This window comes from Hyaena hyaena, unplaced genomic scaffold (genome assembly GCF_003009895.1).
Source record: "Hyaena hyaena isolate Hyena2069 unplaced genomic scaffold, ASM300989v1 scaffold_10, whole genome shotgun sequence".
NCBI lineage: Eukaryota > Metazoa > Chordata > Mammalia > Carnivora > Hyaenidae > Hyaena > Hyaena hyaena.
The window spans coordinates 3,888,737-3,906,888 of record NW_024080642.1 but is presented as its reverse complement, the minus strand read 5'-3'; the positions used below and the strand labels follow the sequence as shown (position 1 = coordinate 3,906,888).

The following is an 18,152-nucleotide window of genomic DNA, read 5'->3' as shown; positions in this document are numbered from 1 at the left end:
TACTTTTGAATTTTCCCAGTGGGCACAAGGGTTTTGTTCCTCAGAGATAGTCTGGAAATGCTAGCTCTGGTGTAAGTGCCCTAGCAGAGTTTGAACACCTTCGTTCTGGGCGTACTGTGATACCATAGTCCTTCTGCTTAGGGAGCAGGCCAGCTGGCGGTAGGAAGGCTGGCTGAGAGCTCACAGAGAGGCTTTGCCAAGGAGATCTTTCTTACCCTCTGTAATGTCTGCAGCTCACTTGGCCTGAGCTTTAGATTACTTCTTGATTCTGTTTTAGAAGTCAGGACTTGAATTTTGAGCCCTCTTCAGGAGGTGGTGCTAGTGTTGATTTCTGGCTCTACTGGGGCTTCTGGAAGTGTCAACTGTAAAATTATGTTGGAATTTGCTTTTTAGAAAAAGCCAGGTGGTAATCAGAATGTGTGGGTGGTTTGAAGTTTTTAAAGAAAAGGCCTGTGCTCAGCTGCCAGGCTTCCGCAGGAGTACTTTATACTGCACATCCCTTCTTTCTAGAATGGGTTGTGGAAGGGAATTGTTTCTGTCCTGTTTCACCACAACCCTCATGACTTTGCCATATTCCTTGCCATAGCAGTAGTGCTATGGCTATTCTTAAGTGAAACTGGTCAAGGGGCTTGAAGACCTCCTTAGTACAGAGAGCAGTGTTTTGGAAGGGATGGCAGGTAGAGCCTTGAACTCTTAAAGAAAGGGTCACAAATTAGGGGCTGTAGTCTTAGCAGTCTCAGTGATGAGTTTTCTAGAGTTGCTGGGTGGTTCCTGCTGGGGACATTATCATGGAGGGCCCCAAGCTCTGCTGTCTTTCTTCCTCATTCACCCCCTACTGCCCAAACTAAACCTTGATCTTCTGGGGCGCCTGGGTGGTTCAGTCGGGTAAGCGTCCGACTTCAGCTCAGGTCATGATCTCACAGTTCGTGGGTTTGAGCCCCGCGTCGGGCTCTGTGCTGATAGCTAGCTCAGAGCCTGAAGCCTGCTTCCCATTCTGTATCTCCCTCTCTCTCAGACCCTCCCCTGCTCACACTGCCTCTCTCCCTCTCTCAGAAATTTAAAAAATTAAGAATAAAAAAAAAAAAAACTTGATCTTCTGGGGTCTTTTTTTCTTTTTATATTTTTATTTCTTTCTAGGAGAGAGAGAGACAGCGTGAGCAGGGGAAGATCAGAGAGAGGGAGCTACAGACTCTGAAATAGGCTCCAGGCTCTGAGCTGGCAGTCAGCACAGAGCCCGACGTGGGGCTCGAACCCACGAACCGCGAGATCATGACCTAAGCGAAAGTCGGACGCTTAACTGACTAAGCCATCCAGGCGCCCCATCTTTTTTTCTTTTTTTAAAAGTAATGTCTACACCCATCGTTGGGCCCGAACGTACAACCCTGAGATCAAGAGCCGCAGGTGCCCCGACTCTCTGGAGTCTTTACAGAATTCACCTATTATTTTTGCTCCTTTGGTCACTATCAGTAAATCCATAATGTGTCTTTGCCCCCGTTTAACTGGTTTAATTGCCTCCTGTTCTTCCTATTGGAAATCCAGAGTTGTGGTTTGAGGTGCAGTATATTATGGTCAACTCTTAGGATCCACAACTTCCCACACTCATCTCTTCCTGGTTGTAGACATCAAGATTTAATAGGTATGTCTGAGATAGTGGTGATCATGCTAGATGGTTCCTTCCAGAAAGTAGAGGTTAAGAGTGTATCTGCAGGACAGCTTAGTGAATGTGTCCTCTGTACCTCCGTCATCACAGTACTGCTGCTGTCCAGATGGAGTACAAAGCATGGAGGTAGAAGTGTGCTTGGTTCATTGGAGGAGCTGCAAGGAGACCACTGTGGCTGAAAGTGGAATCTGAAAGAGGGGCATGGGAGGTTAGAAGATGAGGTCAGGGGTGCCTGGGTGGCTCAGTTGGTTGAGCGTCCGACTTCGGCTCAGGTCATGATCTTACGGTTCATGGGTTCAGGCCCCTCATCAGTCTCTCTGCTGATAGCTAGCTCAGAGCCTGGAGGCTGTTTCAGATTCTGTGTCTCCCTCTCTCTCTGACCCTCCTCTGCTCACGCTGTCTCTCTCAGAAATAAATAAAACATTAAAAAAATTTTTTAGAAAATGAGGTCAGAGAAGTAGTAGTGACAGATCATGGAGGCCTTATGGACTAGTTAGCATTTTGTAGTTTATTCTGTGGGAGATGGGAAACCATTGGAGGTTTTTGAACTGATACGATTTCTAATTAAATAAATTACTCTGGCTGCTGTGTGGATAGTAGATTGGGTGATAGGGGCAAGGGTGGAACAGGGAAACCATTTAGAAGGCTTTTGTAGTAATCCAGGCGAGAGATGATGACATGACAGGTGACGTGTGGAATTATTACCTGTCTCCAGGAAAGGCTGGGAGACCTAATTGGGAAACATCACTAATGCCCCTGATAGAGCCTATTTCATAATATTAGCCTCCAATATTTGTTAATTCCCTTCCTTCCCTTGGATTTTGCCTTCTCCTACATTAGGACCGTAGGGGAGAGGTTATTAAACAGAGAACAGCATTCACAAGAGAAGGGATTGTAAACTGTACCTCAGTCATTTGACCCCAACAGAAGCCTTTTTATTTCTTGAGGAGCTGCAGTTGATGCCCTGCATAGGTTCTGTGATCCCAGCACCGGAGACCTGAAAAGGCTGAATCTGTGCCAGAACTCCTGGGCAGTTCTCTTCTCACTAAAGCATTCAAGCTTCAGTTCTTTCTGTGGTTGCTGTCTTAGACACAGTTTGAGCAGCCTCTTTTACAGAGTGTCTTTTCAGCTACGTGGCCTTGCAAGCTGGAGCTCTCAGGTACACTGCCGACAAGGTAGTTTCACATAGCTGGGAGGGCCCTTCAGAGAGAAACAAAGAGGGTTTGTGGTCTTTGTTTAACACTTAAGAGCTTCCCCCCCCACCCCCCACTCTGCTTTTGTTGGGATTAGAGCTTTAATATAGCCACTCTGATTTCTGGGGTTTGCAGTATGGGAAAGGAATTTCATGTATTTTAGTAGAATATATTTATTTGAGAAAAGCTCAGTCCTTGGCACACAGGGAGCTTGCCTTGCTCTTCCCTGGAGGCCACATCAGTGCCGCTTTCTGGGGCAGGTCTTGCTGGAAGACATCACAGATGAAACCATGCCGTCTTGACATGATGGCAGGGTTACCTGCCTGGAGAGGGTTGCCGGCAGCCTGCCACCTCACTGATTTACTCTGGGAACAATGCAGATTTGTTCTCTGGGGTCAAGGGGGTCTATTTGTTTGGTAGACAATAGGAAAGGTAAATCCCCAGAAATTAGAAACCGATTTGCTTTAACAGTAGTTAATTGCGTCTCCTAGGACGCTTTGCCTCTTCTTCCTTCTAAAAGTGAGCTCAGATTTCTGCCATAGCAAGTTGGACTTTGGGTGCCTTTGCAGCTCACATACTGCACTGCCTCTGGCAATGTCTGACTGCCCCTGCCCCAACCAGGCCTGTAAATAGACTGAGCCAGGCCTTCTTAGGCTTTGTTAGCGCCAGCTCTCTTCAGGAACCCTGTTCTGTTTTCACGGAGAAGTCATTTTTCCTTTCACGTCAGTTAGAATCTGCCCTAGCCTTTCTGCTCTTGCCTTAGGAGCTGGGACCCAGATGAGAGCTGGCATGTCCTGTATCTGGATGGGAACTCCAGGGGCCTATCCAAGAGCAGCAGGGAGAGGCCATCTACAGGAAATGCAGATGCCGAAAGGGTGCATCTAAAGCTTGTGAACCGTAAAACACTTTATACCAATGCACTTTACTCTCCAGTTATCTGTGTGGATAGGTATTTCCAGGTTTTATCCCCTCCGCCCATGTATCTGTGCTGACTGAAACATAATTTTAGCCATAGTAACGGGCAAATTGTTGCTGCAGATAAAGGCGTAGATATATTTTCAACCAACATCCTGCTAATTAAATTGCTTATCTATCTAAACTTGGGCCTCTGCTGCTCATATCCGATGTCCCTGGTATCTTCCTTGAGTGAGTTGCCCTGTATTCTGTGACCTTGTTTTTGTGTTCATTGCAGTGTGAGTGACTGCCCCATGTTGTGTTGATGCCAGTCTGCCATGCTAGCCTGTCTACCAGGGCCAGGTGACCTGTCCTTTCAGCTTCTTCCTCACACGCAGATGAACACTGGACTTCAGAAATGTAAGTAATCTGGATTCCAGGGTAGGACGTGATCCTTATTTTGTCCCTACATTTGAGTAATCCCAGAGGCACATCAGGGGTATGTTGACTGTGAACTTTGGTACTTCCAAAATATTCTTCAGCACAGACAGCAAGAAAGCAGCTATAAAACTTGTCACCAATGTGAACACTTTTCTGATCAGAGAGATCCTCTTAAATACTAGAATTCCCCAGTGTCCAGCATCTTAATTGTAATTGTTGCTGCTAGCTATCGGTTGAGCACCAACTATATCTATATATAGATAGATAGATGTATCTAGATATATCAACTATCTATATATAGATATATATATGTCACCTTTCAGTTTGAAACCCCCATGAGGAATTCAGTGAAACTCACAGTCTTGATTACTTACTGTATCTTGGAAACAAACTATTTACCCTGTTCTGTTGTTTTGGACTTTCTTAGCATTCTCTACCATGGAAACAGACAGTTCCCTTTGGTTTTGCTGTCTGCTGAGCCAATGACCTCAGTTTACACGTAAATTGAGATAGGGATAGGGAGATAGCTTTCTGTCTTTCTGGGTATATTCCTGCTAATAAGCTTGCCCAAAAGATTGAGCTTTTGAAAAGTAGTAGATTCCTGTCCTTTTTTTTTTTTTTTTTTTAAAGTGAGCTCTATGCCCAATGTGGGGCTTGAACTCCTGGCCCTGAGATGAAGGAGATTAAGGGTTACATGCTCTACTGACTGAGCCAGCCAGGCGCCCCAGATTCCTGTCTTAAACTGGCTGGAATTGGAGCTTTATGCCTCATATTTTCCCAGATTCCTGGCTTCTGTCCCTGCACTACAATGATATGCAAGGAAAAGAATCTATTCCTAGCTCATTACCATGTACAGTGTCTTCAAGTATAAAAATGGCCCTAAATTTGGGAAAGACCTTCCTTTTAGAGCAAAAGGGGGAAATCACTGAGACATTTAGGCTTACCCTTTAATAGAAAAGGTGCTTCAGCACTTTCCCTGAATCCTTTATGACAGGGGTTGGTAAACTTTTTCTGTAAAGGGCCAGATAGCAAATATTTTAGGCTTTGTGGGCCATATGGTCCCTGTTGTATCTACTGTTGTAGGGCTAAAGCAGCTATAGACAACACATAAACAAATGAGTGTGGCTGTGTTATGATAAACCTTTTTTTTTTTTTATAAATGTAATTTTTTTAATGTTTTATTTATTTCTAGGAGAGAGAGAGAGAGAGACAGCGTGAGCAGGGGAGGGTCAGAGAGAGAGGGAGTCACAGACTGAAACAGGCTCCAGGCTCTGAGCTGGCAGTCAGCACAGAGCCCGACGCGGGGCTCGAACCCACGAACCGCGAGATCATGACCTAAGTGAAAGTCGGACGCTTAACCGACTAAGCCACCCAGGCGCCCCTGATAAACCTTTTTACAGAAACACACCAGGTATATTTTGGCCCACAGGCTGTAGTTTGCCGACCCCTGCTTTGTGAGATCATCTCTAGAAGTTAAAAATGGTCCAGCCTCTTGACTTCATTTCTTTGAAGGAGAGGAAGACCCAGAGCCTGACGAGTTCTGGAATTTGGCCAACGAATCAAGTTGCTGTAATGACAAAGCTGAAACTTAACAGTCTTCCTTCTACAGCCACCTGACCCAATTAGGCAAGCTATGCCATGCTGTACCATCTTTCTCTTCAGTAAACGATGATTAGGTGATAAAGTTGTCTGTACTCCCTGGCCACTGAAATCTGCATACTAACTGCATTTTGATTGGTTCTGGGGTGCAGGGACACAACTGGAGAAGGGAGTTTACTTGGAAGCATGACATGACAGAGTAGCTCGCTGACTTTCTTCTAGGTTCCTTCCTGTACTCAAAGAGCTTTATACCCAAGAGATGGAGGATCAGGGGGGAGCCATTTGGGAAGAAAGGCATATTGACAGCTTTATCTTGGGTGCTGACTTTGAGTCTCCACTCCTTCCCAAATCAGCCTCTGCCAACCACTGTCCTCAAATTTTTATTCAAGAATTGAGATAACCTTCCCTGGTTTCAGGCTTGTCTGTCTGGGGAATAGTGTATCAGAATCCCTTTGTCTCACTTGGTTACTTTGCTTAACTGTACCCAAGCCTTTACAGAGAAGAAAACCTGATGAGGTTTTAGGCTTACTTGCTTTCTTTTCACCTCTCCCAAAATGTATAAGAAAAACAATTCTGCCCTGTGACTTGTAGGTGTTAGCATTGAACATTTATGATGAGATGGAGCATAAACTCTTCCCTTTTGGAACCAGCACTAAGTCTTGCTCAGAACCCAGGCCTCTCAGCTATAGAGACCTGAGAACCAGTTTTGTGACTGTGCTCTTCTTTCCCTGCCCCTCATCCTCAGGAGGGTCTTACAAGTTGTTAGAAACACAGAGCTTGGGGGCGCCTGGGTGGCTCAGTTGGCTAAGTGTCCAACTTCAGCTCAGGTCATGATCTCATGGTTTGTGGGCTTGAGCCCCACGTCGGACTCTGTGCTGACAGCTAGCTCAGAGCCTGGAGCCTCTTTCAGATTCTGTGTCTCCCTCTCTCTCTGACCCTCCCCTGCTCACCCGTTCTCTCTCTCTGTAATAAATAAAACCTTAAAAAAAAAAAAGAGGGGCGCCTGGGTGGCTCAGTCAGTTAAGCATCTGACTTCCGCTCAGGTCATGATCTCACGGCTTGTGGGTTTGAGCCCCATGTCAGGCTCTGTGCTGACAGCTAGTTCAGAGCCTGGAGCCTGTCTTTGGATTCTGTCTCCCTCTCTCTCTGACCCTCCCCTGCTCTCTTGGTTTTTCTCTGTCTCTCAAAAATAAATAAAAAACATTAAAAATTTAAAAAAAATTAAGGAACACAGAGCTTGGTATCTGGTGGGGTGGGGAGGGGATACAGATATTTATAGATTATTGTGCTTTATATTGTCAGGAGATGGCTTCTTGGCCAGCTCTTTAAGTCACCTGGCTAATCGCCTTCCCCAGGCTTAACCTACCACATGTACAGAATCACAGGATTGGTCCCTTCCACTCCATTTTCTTATCTCCCTTTCCTTTTCTATGTGTGTAGGAGGATTTAACATATTTCCCATCCTGCCATGGGGCAGTCCGGATTAAGGAACATCTTGGTTAGTTTTTATTTTTTTTTTAATGTTTTTATTTATTTCACACACACAGCATGAGCAGGGGAGGGTCAAAGAGAGAGGGAGATATGGAATCTGAAACAGGCTCCAGGTTTGTTTTTATTTATTTTTAAATGTTTTTATTTAACACATGCACGCACGCAGGGGAGGGTCAGAGTGGGCGGCTCCAGGCTCTGAGCTAGCTGTCAGCACAGAGCCCGACGTGGGGCTCAAACCCACGAACCAGGAAATCATGACCTGAGCCAAAGTCGGGCGCTTAACCGACTGAGCCACCCAGGTGCCCCAGGAACATCTTGGTTTTGAACATCTTGCATTTGATACAGGACCACAGTTGGGGTTATGTGGATTCCCTCCTTTTCTAGATTTTATATTCCATGCTGTCTCTTGCTTTGAGAGTTCTCAGCTGTTTTGGAACTTTATTTGGCAAAATTTCCTCTGACCCATCTTTTCCCAATTCACCAAAAAATGTGTTTTTGAACACTTTTTTTTCCCATTAACCCCAAACCTCTGCTCCTACTTCCCCAGCTCAGTATCAGTTATATCCATAATATTTCTGGGTGAATGGCTGAAATGACAAAAGGTTTATGGTCCTCAAATAATCTTTTAGACAACTTTGACCTCCTTCACTGTAGAGTAGCAGTATAAAAATCACCCAGTTTTACTACTACTTTCTGTGCCTATCTGCCCCCTAGTGGAAGGGCCTGGAAATGGTGAATTGACCCAGTAACTGGATAAACCCATAGAAATCTCAGAAATTAGTTAATATTTGTTGAGTGCTTACTGTATGCCAGGCACTGTTTTGAGTATTTTTTTTAATCTTTGTTCTCATTTGTTCCTCAATAATTCCATATGAGAGACTCTTCTCTTTCTTTTAAGGAGAAGGGATAGAGTAGCACTTGCCAGTGTCACATTACTGTTCTGCTAGAACTTCTAGACTCGGCTAGAAGTCATACTTGGATCAGACTCCAAAGTGGGGTATTTGAAACACAGTGCCTGGGGCCTCTCCACCTATTGATAGTTTCCTGCTGCATATGGCACTTGTCTTCTGACCTTCAAAATAGGATAAACAGGGAGGCCCCTGTGGGGAAGCTGGGATTCAAGGGGATTGCCCCCTCTACCCCCCAGTCCATGGTGTAGACAACAGTGCTTTCTGCTGCATTTAACTCCCAGACTCAAGCCCAGCGTGCTTTCTTGGTTAGGTTACTTTTTCCTGTTTATGTGCACATTCAACCAAACCTGCTATCCTTGAATAATAACTTTTGATAAGCATGGTTCCTGTTTGCAGACCTTTTTCCTATTCGTTGAACCTCTTGATCTTAATGATTCTGTGACGTACAACAGCAGGTATCATTCCTGTTTATAAATGAAAGAGTGGTTGGGGCACCTGGGTGCCTCAGTCAGTAAGCATCGGACTTTGGCTCAGGTCATGATCTTGCTGTTCGTGGGTTAGAGCCCTACATTGGGCTCTGTGTGGACAGCTTAGAGCCTGGAGCCTGCTTCCAATTCTGTGTCTCCCTCTCTCTTTCCCCTTCCTGGCTATCCCCCCCTGCCCCGCCTCTCAAAAATAGATGAACATTATTTAAAAATCTATAAAGGAGTCACTGAGACCCTGAGTCTCAGGAGCTAATAAAGCCAGTACTTGAGTCTGGATCTCTCTTTGTTCTAACCACAGATTCCTTATTCTCTCCACTGCCTTATTCTGGATTGATGACCTTTGGTACCAGCTATTTAAATAAGTTCCTTGCAGGGGCACCTGGCTGACTTAGTTGGTAGAGTATGTGATTCTTGATATTGGAGTTGTGAGTTTGAGGCCTACTTGTGCATAGAGCTTACTTTACAAAATAATGAGTGAGTGAATGAATGAATAGCTTACGAAGCCATGGTATTTGTGTTAGCTGTACACTTAGGGGAAGAGGTTACAGACAAAGGCAAGGTTCCAGGGTGCCCTGTGGGACTGAGATAAGAAAGTGTTCAGAAAACTTGGTTTTTGGTTTTTTTGTTTTTTTGTTTTTTTTTTTAAGGGCTAAGCTCAGTCAGTTAAGCATCTGACTTTGGCTTAGGTCCTGATCTCACAGTTCATGAGTTCGAACCCTGCATCGGGTAAGCTTGCGCCCTGCTTCTCTATTTCTTCCTCTCCCTTTTTCTGCCCCTCATGGGATTCTCCCCTTACTAACTTGCGCCCCTTCTCTCAAAACAAAACAAAGATACTGTAGCCTATATCCACCCTTCCCATTCTTATTTCTTTTTGATTCTGATTCTTTCATATGACTATTCTCATCACCATGGTCAACATCAGCAGAAACAGGGCAAAGAGAACTAAAAGAGAACCAGTCAGGTATAAGTGTCTCATTCCATACTCCTGAATCAGGCCAAGCTACCTTCTGCCTCTGCTAGGAGGAAAAAAAAAACACCCTCAGAGTTGATGTGGACTTGGAACAAAGGAACTCTATTATTCAGGAAGTCACTGTACCTCTCTCACACCTGGCCTTCAAGAAGAAAAGCCCAGAGGCAGACCTATATTACCTGTCTGAACTAAAACCCAGCAGGGGTACCTATGTGGTTCAGTCAGTTAAGCATCTGACTTTGCCTCAGGTCATGATCTCGCCATTCGTGGGTTCGAGCCCCGCGTTGGACTCTGTGCTGACAGCTCAGAGCCTGGGGCCTGCTTCAGATTCTGTTATTCCATCTCTCTCTACCCCTCCCCCACTCACGCTCTGTGTTTGTGTGTGTGTGTCTCTCTTTCTAAAAAATAAACATTAAAAAAAATTATAAATAAAACCCAGCAGCTGCTGACTGCCATTGCTCAGCTGAGCCCGGAGTTGTTCAGTCAGTGTAGAATCTGTTGTGATGGCGCTCACTGAGCTGCTCCGGGCAAGGTACTGGGCTAGGGTGTCACGGGATCTTGACCAGTCAGACACCTGAGTGCAGTGGCTGACCTTTGCAGCTTCTAATGGAATGGTGGTGTCTTGAGGGACGGTCTCTCAGCAGTCCCAGACTTTTTTTGGTATTTTCTTGTCCAGGAGAATGTAATAAGGGTCACAAAAAGGTCCCACTTTGTGGAGACTGAAGCCCATTGAGGGTCAGTGGCTTGTAAGCAGCAGCAGAACTCAGACTCTGCTGTCAGGGCTTTGATTCTGCTCACCAGCTAGTACTGCCTAGCTGACAGAAGGTTTCTGGGCCTCTCTGCCTCCCTTTCCTCCTTGCCTTCAGTTGTCACTGTCACATTCATCCTTTTAAGACCTTCTCCAAATCAGTCATCTTACAAACATTTCATCTGTGGACAGAGCATCTAGTCTGCACACAGTTCATTAAGCAGACGTTAAACACGTGGGAGTCCCTGGTGCACGGCGGCGTGTGGCCCTGGCTGCACAGTGCTTTTCCGCTCTGTGCTTTCGCTAAGTTGTGCATTGGTGGGCGTGGGACCAAATCTCTGTGCCTTGTGGACATCAGCTCTTTTCCTGCTACAGAAGCAGCGTTTTCTCAGCAGTTGCTGCCAGGCTAACCGGCAATGCCACCAAAGGAGAGCAGCTGTGTCCTCTTCCTTCTGGCACACTCCTCGCCCCCCTTCTCTTGCAGTTGATGCCCAGTGACGTGACTGAATGGAGTCGTCTTGGGCCAAGGCAGCGGAGGCCACAAGCTGGGCATTCAGTCGGCTTGTCCCTGCTCTGTCCTGGCTGCCTTCTGCAGGGCGAGGATCGAGGGTGGGAGTTAGCTCGCTGAGCCTGGCCTCCCCGCCAAGCCCCTTCCTTCTGCGGGCTCACACTGGGTGGGTACTTAGCACGCCTTTATTAAGCACCTTCTGTGTATACTTGGGAGAAACCCTACCTCAGGGGAGGACAACAGAGCTGAGACCTTTTGCGGGAGCCTGACATCCTTTTTTTTTTTTTTAATATAGTTTATTGTCAAGTTGGTTTCCATATAACACCCAGTGCTCATCCCAACAAGTGCCCTTCCCCATGCCAACAGCCCCCTTCCCCTCCCCCCCATCAGTCCTCAGTTTGTTCTCAGTATTCAAGAGTCTCTCATAGTTTGCCTCCCTCCCTCTCCCCCAACTGTTTTTCCCCCTTCCCCTCCCCTATGGTCCTGTTAAGTTTCTCCAGTTCCACATGAGTGAAAACATGGTATCTTTCTCTGCCTGACATATTTCACTTAGGATAATACCCTTGAGTTCCATCCATGTTGCTACAAATGGCAGATTTCATTCTTTTTCATTGCCATGTAGTATTCCATTGTATATATAAACTGCATTTTCTTGATCCATTCATCAGTTGGACACTTAAGCTCTTTCCATATTTGGCTATTAGCACATTCTTATCGATGTTTGTGATTGTCTTATGTATTTGGGTGTTTCTGAATTCAGTGCATAGACATTTATACTTGTTAGCTCTTCCTGATGGATAGACCCTGAAATTATTATATAATGCCCTTCTTTGCCTTTAAAATAAAAAATAAAGTCCAGTTTGTCTGATATAAATATGGCTACTCCAGCTTTCTTTTTGATGTCCAGTAGCATGATAGATGTTTTCCCATCTCCTCACTTTCAATCTGAATGTGTCCTCAGGTCTAAAATGGGTCTCTTGTAAACAGCAAATAGATGGATCTAATCTTTTTAATCCATTCTGCTACTCTGTCTTTTGATTGGAGCATTTAGTCCATTTACATTCAGTGTTATTATTGAAAAATACAGGTTTAGAGTTATTGTGTTCTCTGTTAGATTCATGCTTGTAGTGGTGTCTCTGGGACTTTGTGTTCCTTGCAACATTTCCCTCATAGGATCTCTTGTAGGGCTGGTTTAGTGATGATGAATTCCTCCATTTTTTGTTGGGATAAACCTTGATCTCTCCTTCAATTCGGAATGATAGGCTTGCTGGATAAAGGCTTCTTGGCTGTATATTTTTCCTGTTCATCACACTGAAGATTTCCTGCCATTCCTTTCTGGCCTTCCAAGTGTCAGTAGATAGGTCTGCTACTACCCTGATATGTCTCCCTTTGTATGTTGGGGCCCTTTTATCCCTAACTGCTTTCAGAATTCTCTCTTTGTTCTTGTATTTTGCCAGTTTCACTGTATGTCGTGCAGATCGATTCAGTTTACGTCTGTGGGGAGTTCTCTGTGCCTCTTGGATTTCAATATCTGTTTCCTTTCCCAGGTTGGGGAAGTTCTCAGGTATTATTTGTTCAAGTACACCTTCTGCTCCTTTCTCTCTCTCTCCTTCTGGAATTCCTATGATATGGATATTCTTCCGTTTGATTGTATCACTCAGCTTTCGAACTCTCCTTTCATGTTCCTGGACCAATTTCTCTCTCTTTTTCTCGGCTTCCTCTTTCTCTATAATTGTATCTTCTAATTCACGTATTTTTTCTGCCTTTTCAATCCGTGCAGTAGCCAACGCCTCCATTTTATTTTGTGTTGCATTTTTTAGTTCATCAGTATTTGCAACAATAATGGCTCGGATGTCATCCAAGCCCTTTTGAAGCCCAATGAGTAATTTTATGAGTATTATTCTAAATTCTTGTTCAGTTATGTTGCTTAGATCGGTTTTGAGCAGTTCTCTAGCTGTTATTTCTCCCTCGAATTTCTTTAGAGGAGAGTTCTTCTGTTTTGTCATTTTGGCTAGCTTTCTTTCTCGTTAGTTTTAAAAGCTTGTGATGTGTTCTGCCCGTGTGAGTGCTGCTATATTAATATTAAAGGAGGCTCATACACTGTCCAGGGCCTGGCCGTTCAGGAAGTCTTCTTTGAAGGGTGTCCCTTGGTCTCTCTTGTGACTTTGGTTTTATTTCTCTACTCGTAGTGATGTTTTGAACTCTCCACGATGTGCACTTTAGGTTTGTTCCTTGAAGTAGCCTGTGCCACAGGCGCAGAGGAGGCGGGCCGTCTCCCGTGCCTCACGCCCTCACTCCGTGCGTTCTTAATGATGCCACCCAACTTGCAATCCCACAAGCCAAGGCACTTCAGGGCAGGGAACTGGTTCCTCCTGATGCCGACCGCGTCCCTGGGGTACCACCTAACCTGGAGGGAACTTCCACTGTCCAGTGCCAGACCGAGGCCACCAGTCCAAGGAAAGCCCCACAGTTAGAGGTGGGATATCTCTCCGAAAGCCCTGCTTCTCCGCGAGCGCAGACGGGAAAGGGGAGCCTGACATCCTTAAAGAGCTCTTGTTCTCTGAACGTTTTCCTTTTTTACTGGAAGTCCAACATCCGCTGGAGCCCCCTGCCGGGTGACTCCTGGAGATGGGAACAAAGAAACTGTTAACATTAATGAGGCGCATTGAGTGGGTATTTCCGCAGCTCCAAAGGAAGGCAGGTTTTTCCTCTTTCATTTTGGAAAGTGACAGCTGACAAGGGCCAAATACAGACTATTTTTGGCTCTCAGGACTTAAAGATTCTCTGAAACCTTTCTTCTCAGTTCCCTCCCTGCTGCCCTGTCATTATTGTCACCCCCCACGAGGCAGTAAATAAAGCCTTTTGATCTTTTCCCAGTCACGCAGAAGAGGGTAAGCGGTAAACAAAAGTGAACTTGTGGCCTAAGGCTGGGGGAGGGGTCTTGGCAGCTTATTCCTCTGCTTCTGAAAAGAAGGCCTCCTGTTAGCTGAGCCAGGATGCCCACCCAGTGGGGATGGCGCCCTAGCTGCCAAGGCACCAGAGAAAGCTGCTGCCTCGCCGGCTGCTGCAGACTGAGGAGTAGTCACTCCGGGTGCCCTCTCTGATCAGGGAGGGCATCTGCCTAGAGCCTTCGCTGCCGAGGCCAGCATGGGCTGGTAGGAACATGGAGAGAGTTCCACTCGGAGGAGCAACCTTCAGTTACTTCTGTGGGAACTGGCCAGGTTCAGGCTCTCCAAAGTCCGGGACTTTGAAAGTTGCTCTGCTCTTCTGATCTTTGGTGGCCTCATTTATAAAGGAGAATCCTGATAGTATCTGCCTTCTAAAGCAGTAGCAAGGACTCAGCCGAGATGGCCTGTCACTTGGGCACAAGGCCTGGCCAGTTGTGAGCACTGATGGAACGTTAGCCGTTACTTGGGGGCTCGGTGAGGCTGCATCTAACTTCGTTAACCCCTACTCCACCCTAGGCCCTCAAAGCGGGAATCTAGAAGGGCTAATTGGCTTGGCACTGATGAGCTCCCTCTCCTTCTTTGCTCTCCTTACCCTTCTCTCTCTCTAGGGGACACTACACAGAAAATGAGAGCTGCTCACTATCCTACCCCAGCCGAATTGGACGCGTATGCTAAGAAGGTCGCAAACAACCCACTGACTATAAAAATCTTCCCCAACAGTGTGAAGGTTCCCCAGCGGAAACACGTTCGTCGTACTGTGAACGGCCTCGACACATCAGCCCAGCGCTACAGCCCCTACCCGACTCAGGCAGCCACCAAGGCAGGCCTGCTTGCCATTGTCAAAGTGCCAGCCAAAAGCATACTCAAGGACTTTGACGGCACCCGAGCCCGATTGCTCCCTGAGGCCATCATGAACCCCCCAGTGGCACCCTATGCTACTGTGGCACCCAGCACTTTAGCCCACCCCCAGGCCCAGGCTCTGGCCCGCCAGCAGGCCCTGCAGCATGCACAGACCCTGGCCCATGCCCCTCCCCAGACGCTGCAGCACCCTCAGGGTATCCCGCCACCCCAGGCGCTGTCCCACCCTCAGAGCCTCCAGCAGCCTCAGGGCCTGGGCCACCCTCAGCCCATGGCCCAAACCCAGGGCTTGGTCCACCCTCAGGCCCTGTCTCACCAGGGTCTCCAGCACCCCCCCAATCCCTTGCTGCATGGAGGCCGGAAGATGCCAGACTCAGATGCCCCCCCGAATGTGACCGTGTCTACCTCAACTATCCCCCTTTCGATGGCGGCCACCCTGCAGCACAGCCAGCCCCCGGACCTGAGCAGCATCGTGCACCAGATCAACCAGTTTTGCCAGACGAGGGCAGGCATCAGCACTACCTCAGTGTGTGAGGGCCAGATCGCCAACCCCAGCTCCATTAGTCGCAGTCTGCTCATCAATGCAAGCACCCGGGTGTCGACCCACAGCGTCCCCACACCAATGCCTTCATGTGTGGTCAATCCCATGGAGCACACCCACGCGGCCACAGCCGCATTGCCTGCCACAGGCCCTGTCAACCTGCCCACGGGCATCTCTCGAGCCCCCGCTGGCTACCCTAGCGACCTCAAGCCAGTCGCCTGGAACCAGCACCAGCTGGCCCACCTTCAGCAGATGTGCAGTGAGGCCGGTGGGACGCCGGCCCCTGGCCTGACAGGCAAGCACGCAGCAGGACGCGAGTTGGCAGGGCCTGGCTTTGTGGGCAAGGCCCCTGCCTACCCGCAGGAACTCTGCCTGGCACAGCCCTTCCATCTGAAGCCACCCCTGGAGAAGCCAACCCCGTCCCCACCCGTCAACGGCCTGGCGGCCCCACTGGCCTACCCCAATGGTCACTACTTCCAACCCCTGTGGAACAACATTCTGCCCACTCCCAATAGCGACAGCTCGGGGTCTCAGGACCTCGCCATGCCGTTCCATGGTGGGCAGCCCACGGGTGCACCCCTTGACTGTGGGACGGCTGCTGGGGCCCACTACCGAGCAGGGGCCGGGGGCGGTCCAGTGGCAAGCCAGAACAGCTTGATGCAGACGGTGGATTACCTAAGCGGGGATTTCCAGCAGGCCTGCTTCCGAGAACAGAGCCTGGCCATGCTGAGCAAGGCCCACCGAGCCCCTGGCAACCGAGCCCCTGATCCCGCAGATAGTCGAAATCTTCATATTCAGCACCCTGGGTATAGATAGGTAGCTCGGGTGCCCTCCACAAGCTACACATCATACATCACCCTCCTAGGTTTAGACTTACTTTTGGGTAATTGGATAGTTTCAGAGTTTTCGCTGCTCCAATGTGATCGTCCTTAGAGGTCTACAAAAGGGAATTTGGTGGGATCTAATTGAGGACCGCGGGGGATCCCCTGTGCCCTCACCCTCCCCTCCACCATCCCTAGCAACTTCTGGGTTTTACGACCTAACCCCAACTCCAGGCTTTTCTCTCTGCTGCCTATCAGTCCCTCCACCTTGGCGGCTTCCCACCAGCCACCTCCTGTCTTTTCTTGCACCTCTGTTTTCCTTAGGACTGAGGTGTGGGTAAGGAAGGGCCCTAGTGAGGTGGCTGTAGGTCCCCAGCCCCTTAAGCTAGGCCTCTCCCTGTCTGCCTCTCTTTGGGACTAAGAACCCAGACTTCCCAAGTGCTCTGGAAGTTACTTCCTTATTCACCCAAAGATCTCAAAAACTGACCTAGTTTTCACCCCCTCCCACCCCGCTCCATTCCTCAGGGCTTTACATCTGCATGATTCCAGAGCCTCGGCATTTGTCCTTGCTACACTCAAGGGCGCCCCGGAGGCACGTGGCCACAGCCTTGAGACCTGGGGGGAAAATGTGTCTTTGTGTTGGTATCTTAGTTCCTGACACACCTTTCCAGTCCTAGAGAAAGGTAGTGACCGTCCAGCACACCCAAGATCCCTTTCTCACTGTTGTCTCTCTCCCAGCTCACCTGCTGCTCCCGTCCTCCTCACCCCTCCGAAACACAAGCAAAACAAAACAAAATAGGATCTTGAGGAATTAGGTAGGTAACGGATGATCACATTGGAGTTGGGAATTAAAAACACCAAAAAAAAAAAAAAAAAAAAAGTTAAAATGCATTTGGTTCTCTGTACACTGGCTAAGAATATTGCTCTACACTGTAAGTTTTAAATGTCCTGTTTCTGTATGAATGTAGTGTGGGTTTGAGTAGCGTTGTGTGAGCGGCCCCACAGGTACATTCACCCTCTAGTCGCCTCCTTTTGCAGCCCCTCAGTTTAACGAAGAAAGAAAGAAATAAAAACACAAAGCCTTAAGCTCTTTGAATTCTTCCTTTACCAAATGAGCACGGTTCTAACAGCTGGAGGCGGACCTACATTGGAAGCAGCCCCTCCTGCCCGCGCCCATCCTCCACGTGCCCATCCTCCACCCCATGCTCCACGTGTTTCGTTCCCAAGTGGCAAGTAGTTGGCTAGAAATTTTAAAACTTTTCTGTAACTTTAAATTTAGATCATGTTTTGTAATTTTTTGCACCCTTCTGTTGGGCTCTGCCTTTTTTTTTTTTTTTAAACCAAATAAGCCCTTACCTTTCCTCTTGTCTCTGGGGAATGTGAGCTGATGTTCTTATTTAAGATTTGGGGTTTTGTTTACTATACTATCCACTGTTCTTTAGCCAGAAATTCTCTAGTGATCTGAAGCAATGTGACTGAAGACCAGTTTTTAAATTATGTGTTGGCAAGTTGCCTTATATTTAAAAAGAGAAAAAAAAAAGAAAAAGAAAAAAATGCCTGATTGTGTTATGCCAAATGTTAGCAACATGAAATCCTAAGTTATTTCCCTGATTGTTTTCCTGCCATCTGTGAACACTGGTACCTCCCTGTCCCTGAGCCCTCGGGAGCACCTGCAGCTTCTGGCGCAGCGCCTTCTCCCAAGGCTTGACCGCCGCCGTCTCACCCAGGGCCCCTTCTGGTTCTCCCTTCTCAGAGTCAAAGAGCACCACCACCTCCCCGTATCCCTTGCTTGATCTCCAAACCAGATAGTTTTGCTGTAAGTTTTTCCAATGCCTCTCCCCGAAAGGTGAGCTGCCATCTTAGGAAATTGGACCAGACACCAACTTGGGGGCTTTAAATCTAACCTCGGACCCTCAAATCTCTTCCTGTGTAGGGGTGCAAATCTCTGAAGCTCTCACTCCCACCCCTAGTCTGCATGGAAAAATGTACTGTGACCCCTCCCTGTGCCCGCCTCCCAGCTGCCCCTTGCCTTTGGTGTGAGATGTTTCCTAGTTCACCCTGAGCCCCTCTCCCTCCTCTGCCAG

The 18,152-nt window shown here is 47.6% G+C and overlaps 1 protein-coding gene across 4 annotated transcripts in view; it reads left to right on the top strand.

Moving 5' to 3' along the window:
* FAM222B (family with sequence similarity 222 member B) overlaps nucleotides 1–17,135 on the top strand; it is a 68,526-nt gene extending 51,391 nt beyond the window's left edge. For 3 of the 4 annotated variants that reach the window (XM_039253323.1, XM_039253343.1, XM_039253333.1), the window contains exons 2-3: nucleotides 4,046–4,167; nucleotides 14,457–17,135. In XM_039253323.1, the coding sequence (XP_039109254.1) occupies nucleotides 4,086–4,167; nucleotides 14,457–16,063 (1,689 nt within the window). In that variant the 5' untranslated portion in view covers nucleotides 4,046–4,085 and the 3' untranslated portion in view covers nucleotides 16,064–17,135. Of the gene's footprint in view, nucleotides 1–2,729; nucleotides 2,820–4,045; nucleotides 4,168–14,456 lie in introns of those variants that run through there. The other variant, XM_039253351.1, reaches the window with a different exon arrangement.
* The last annotated feature ends 1,017 nt before the right edge of the window (nucleotides 17,136–18,152 follow it).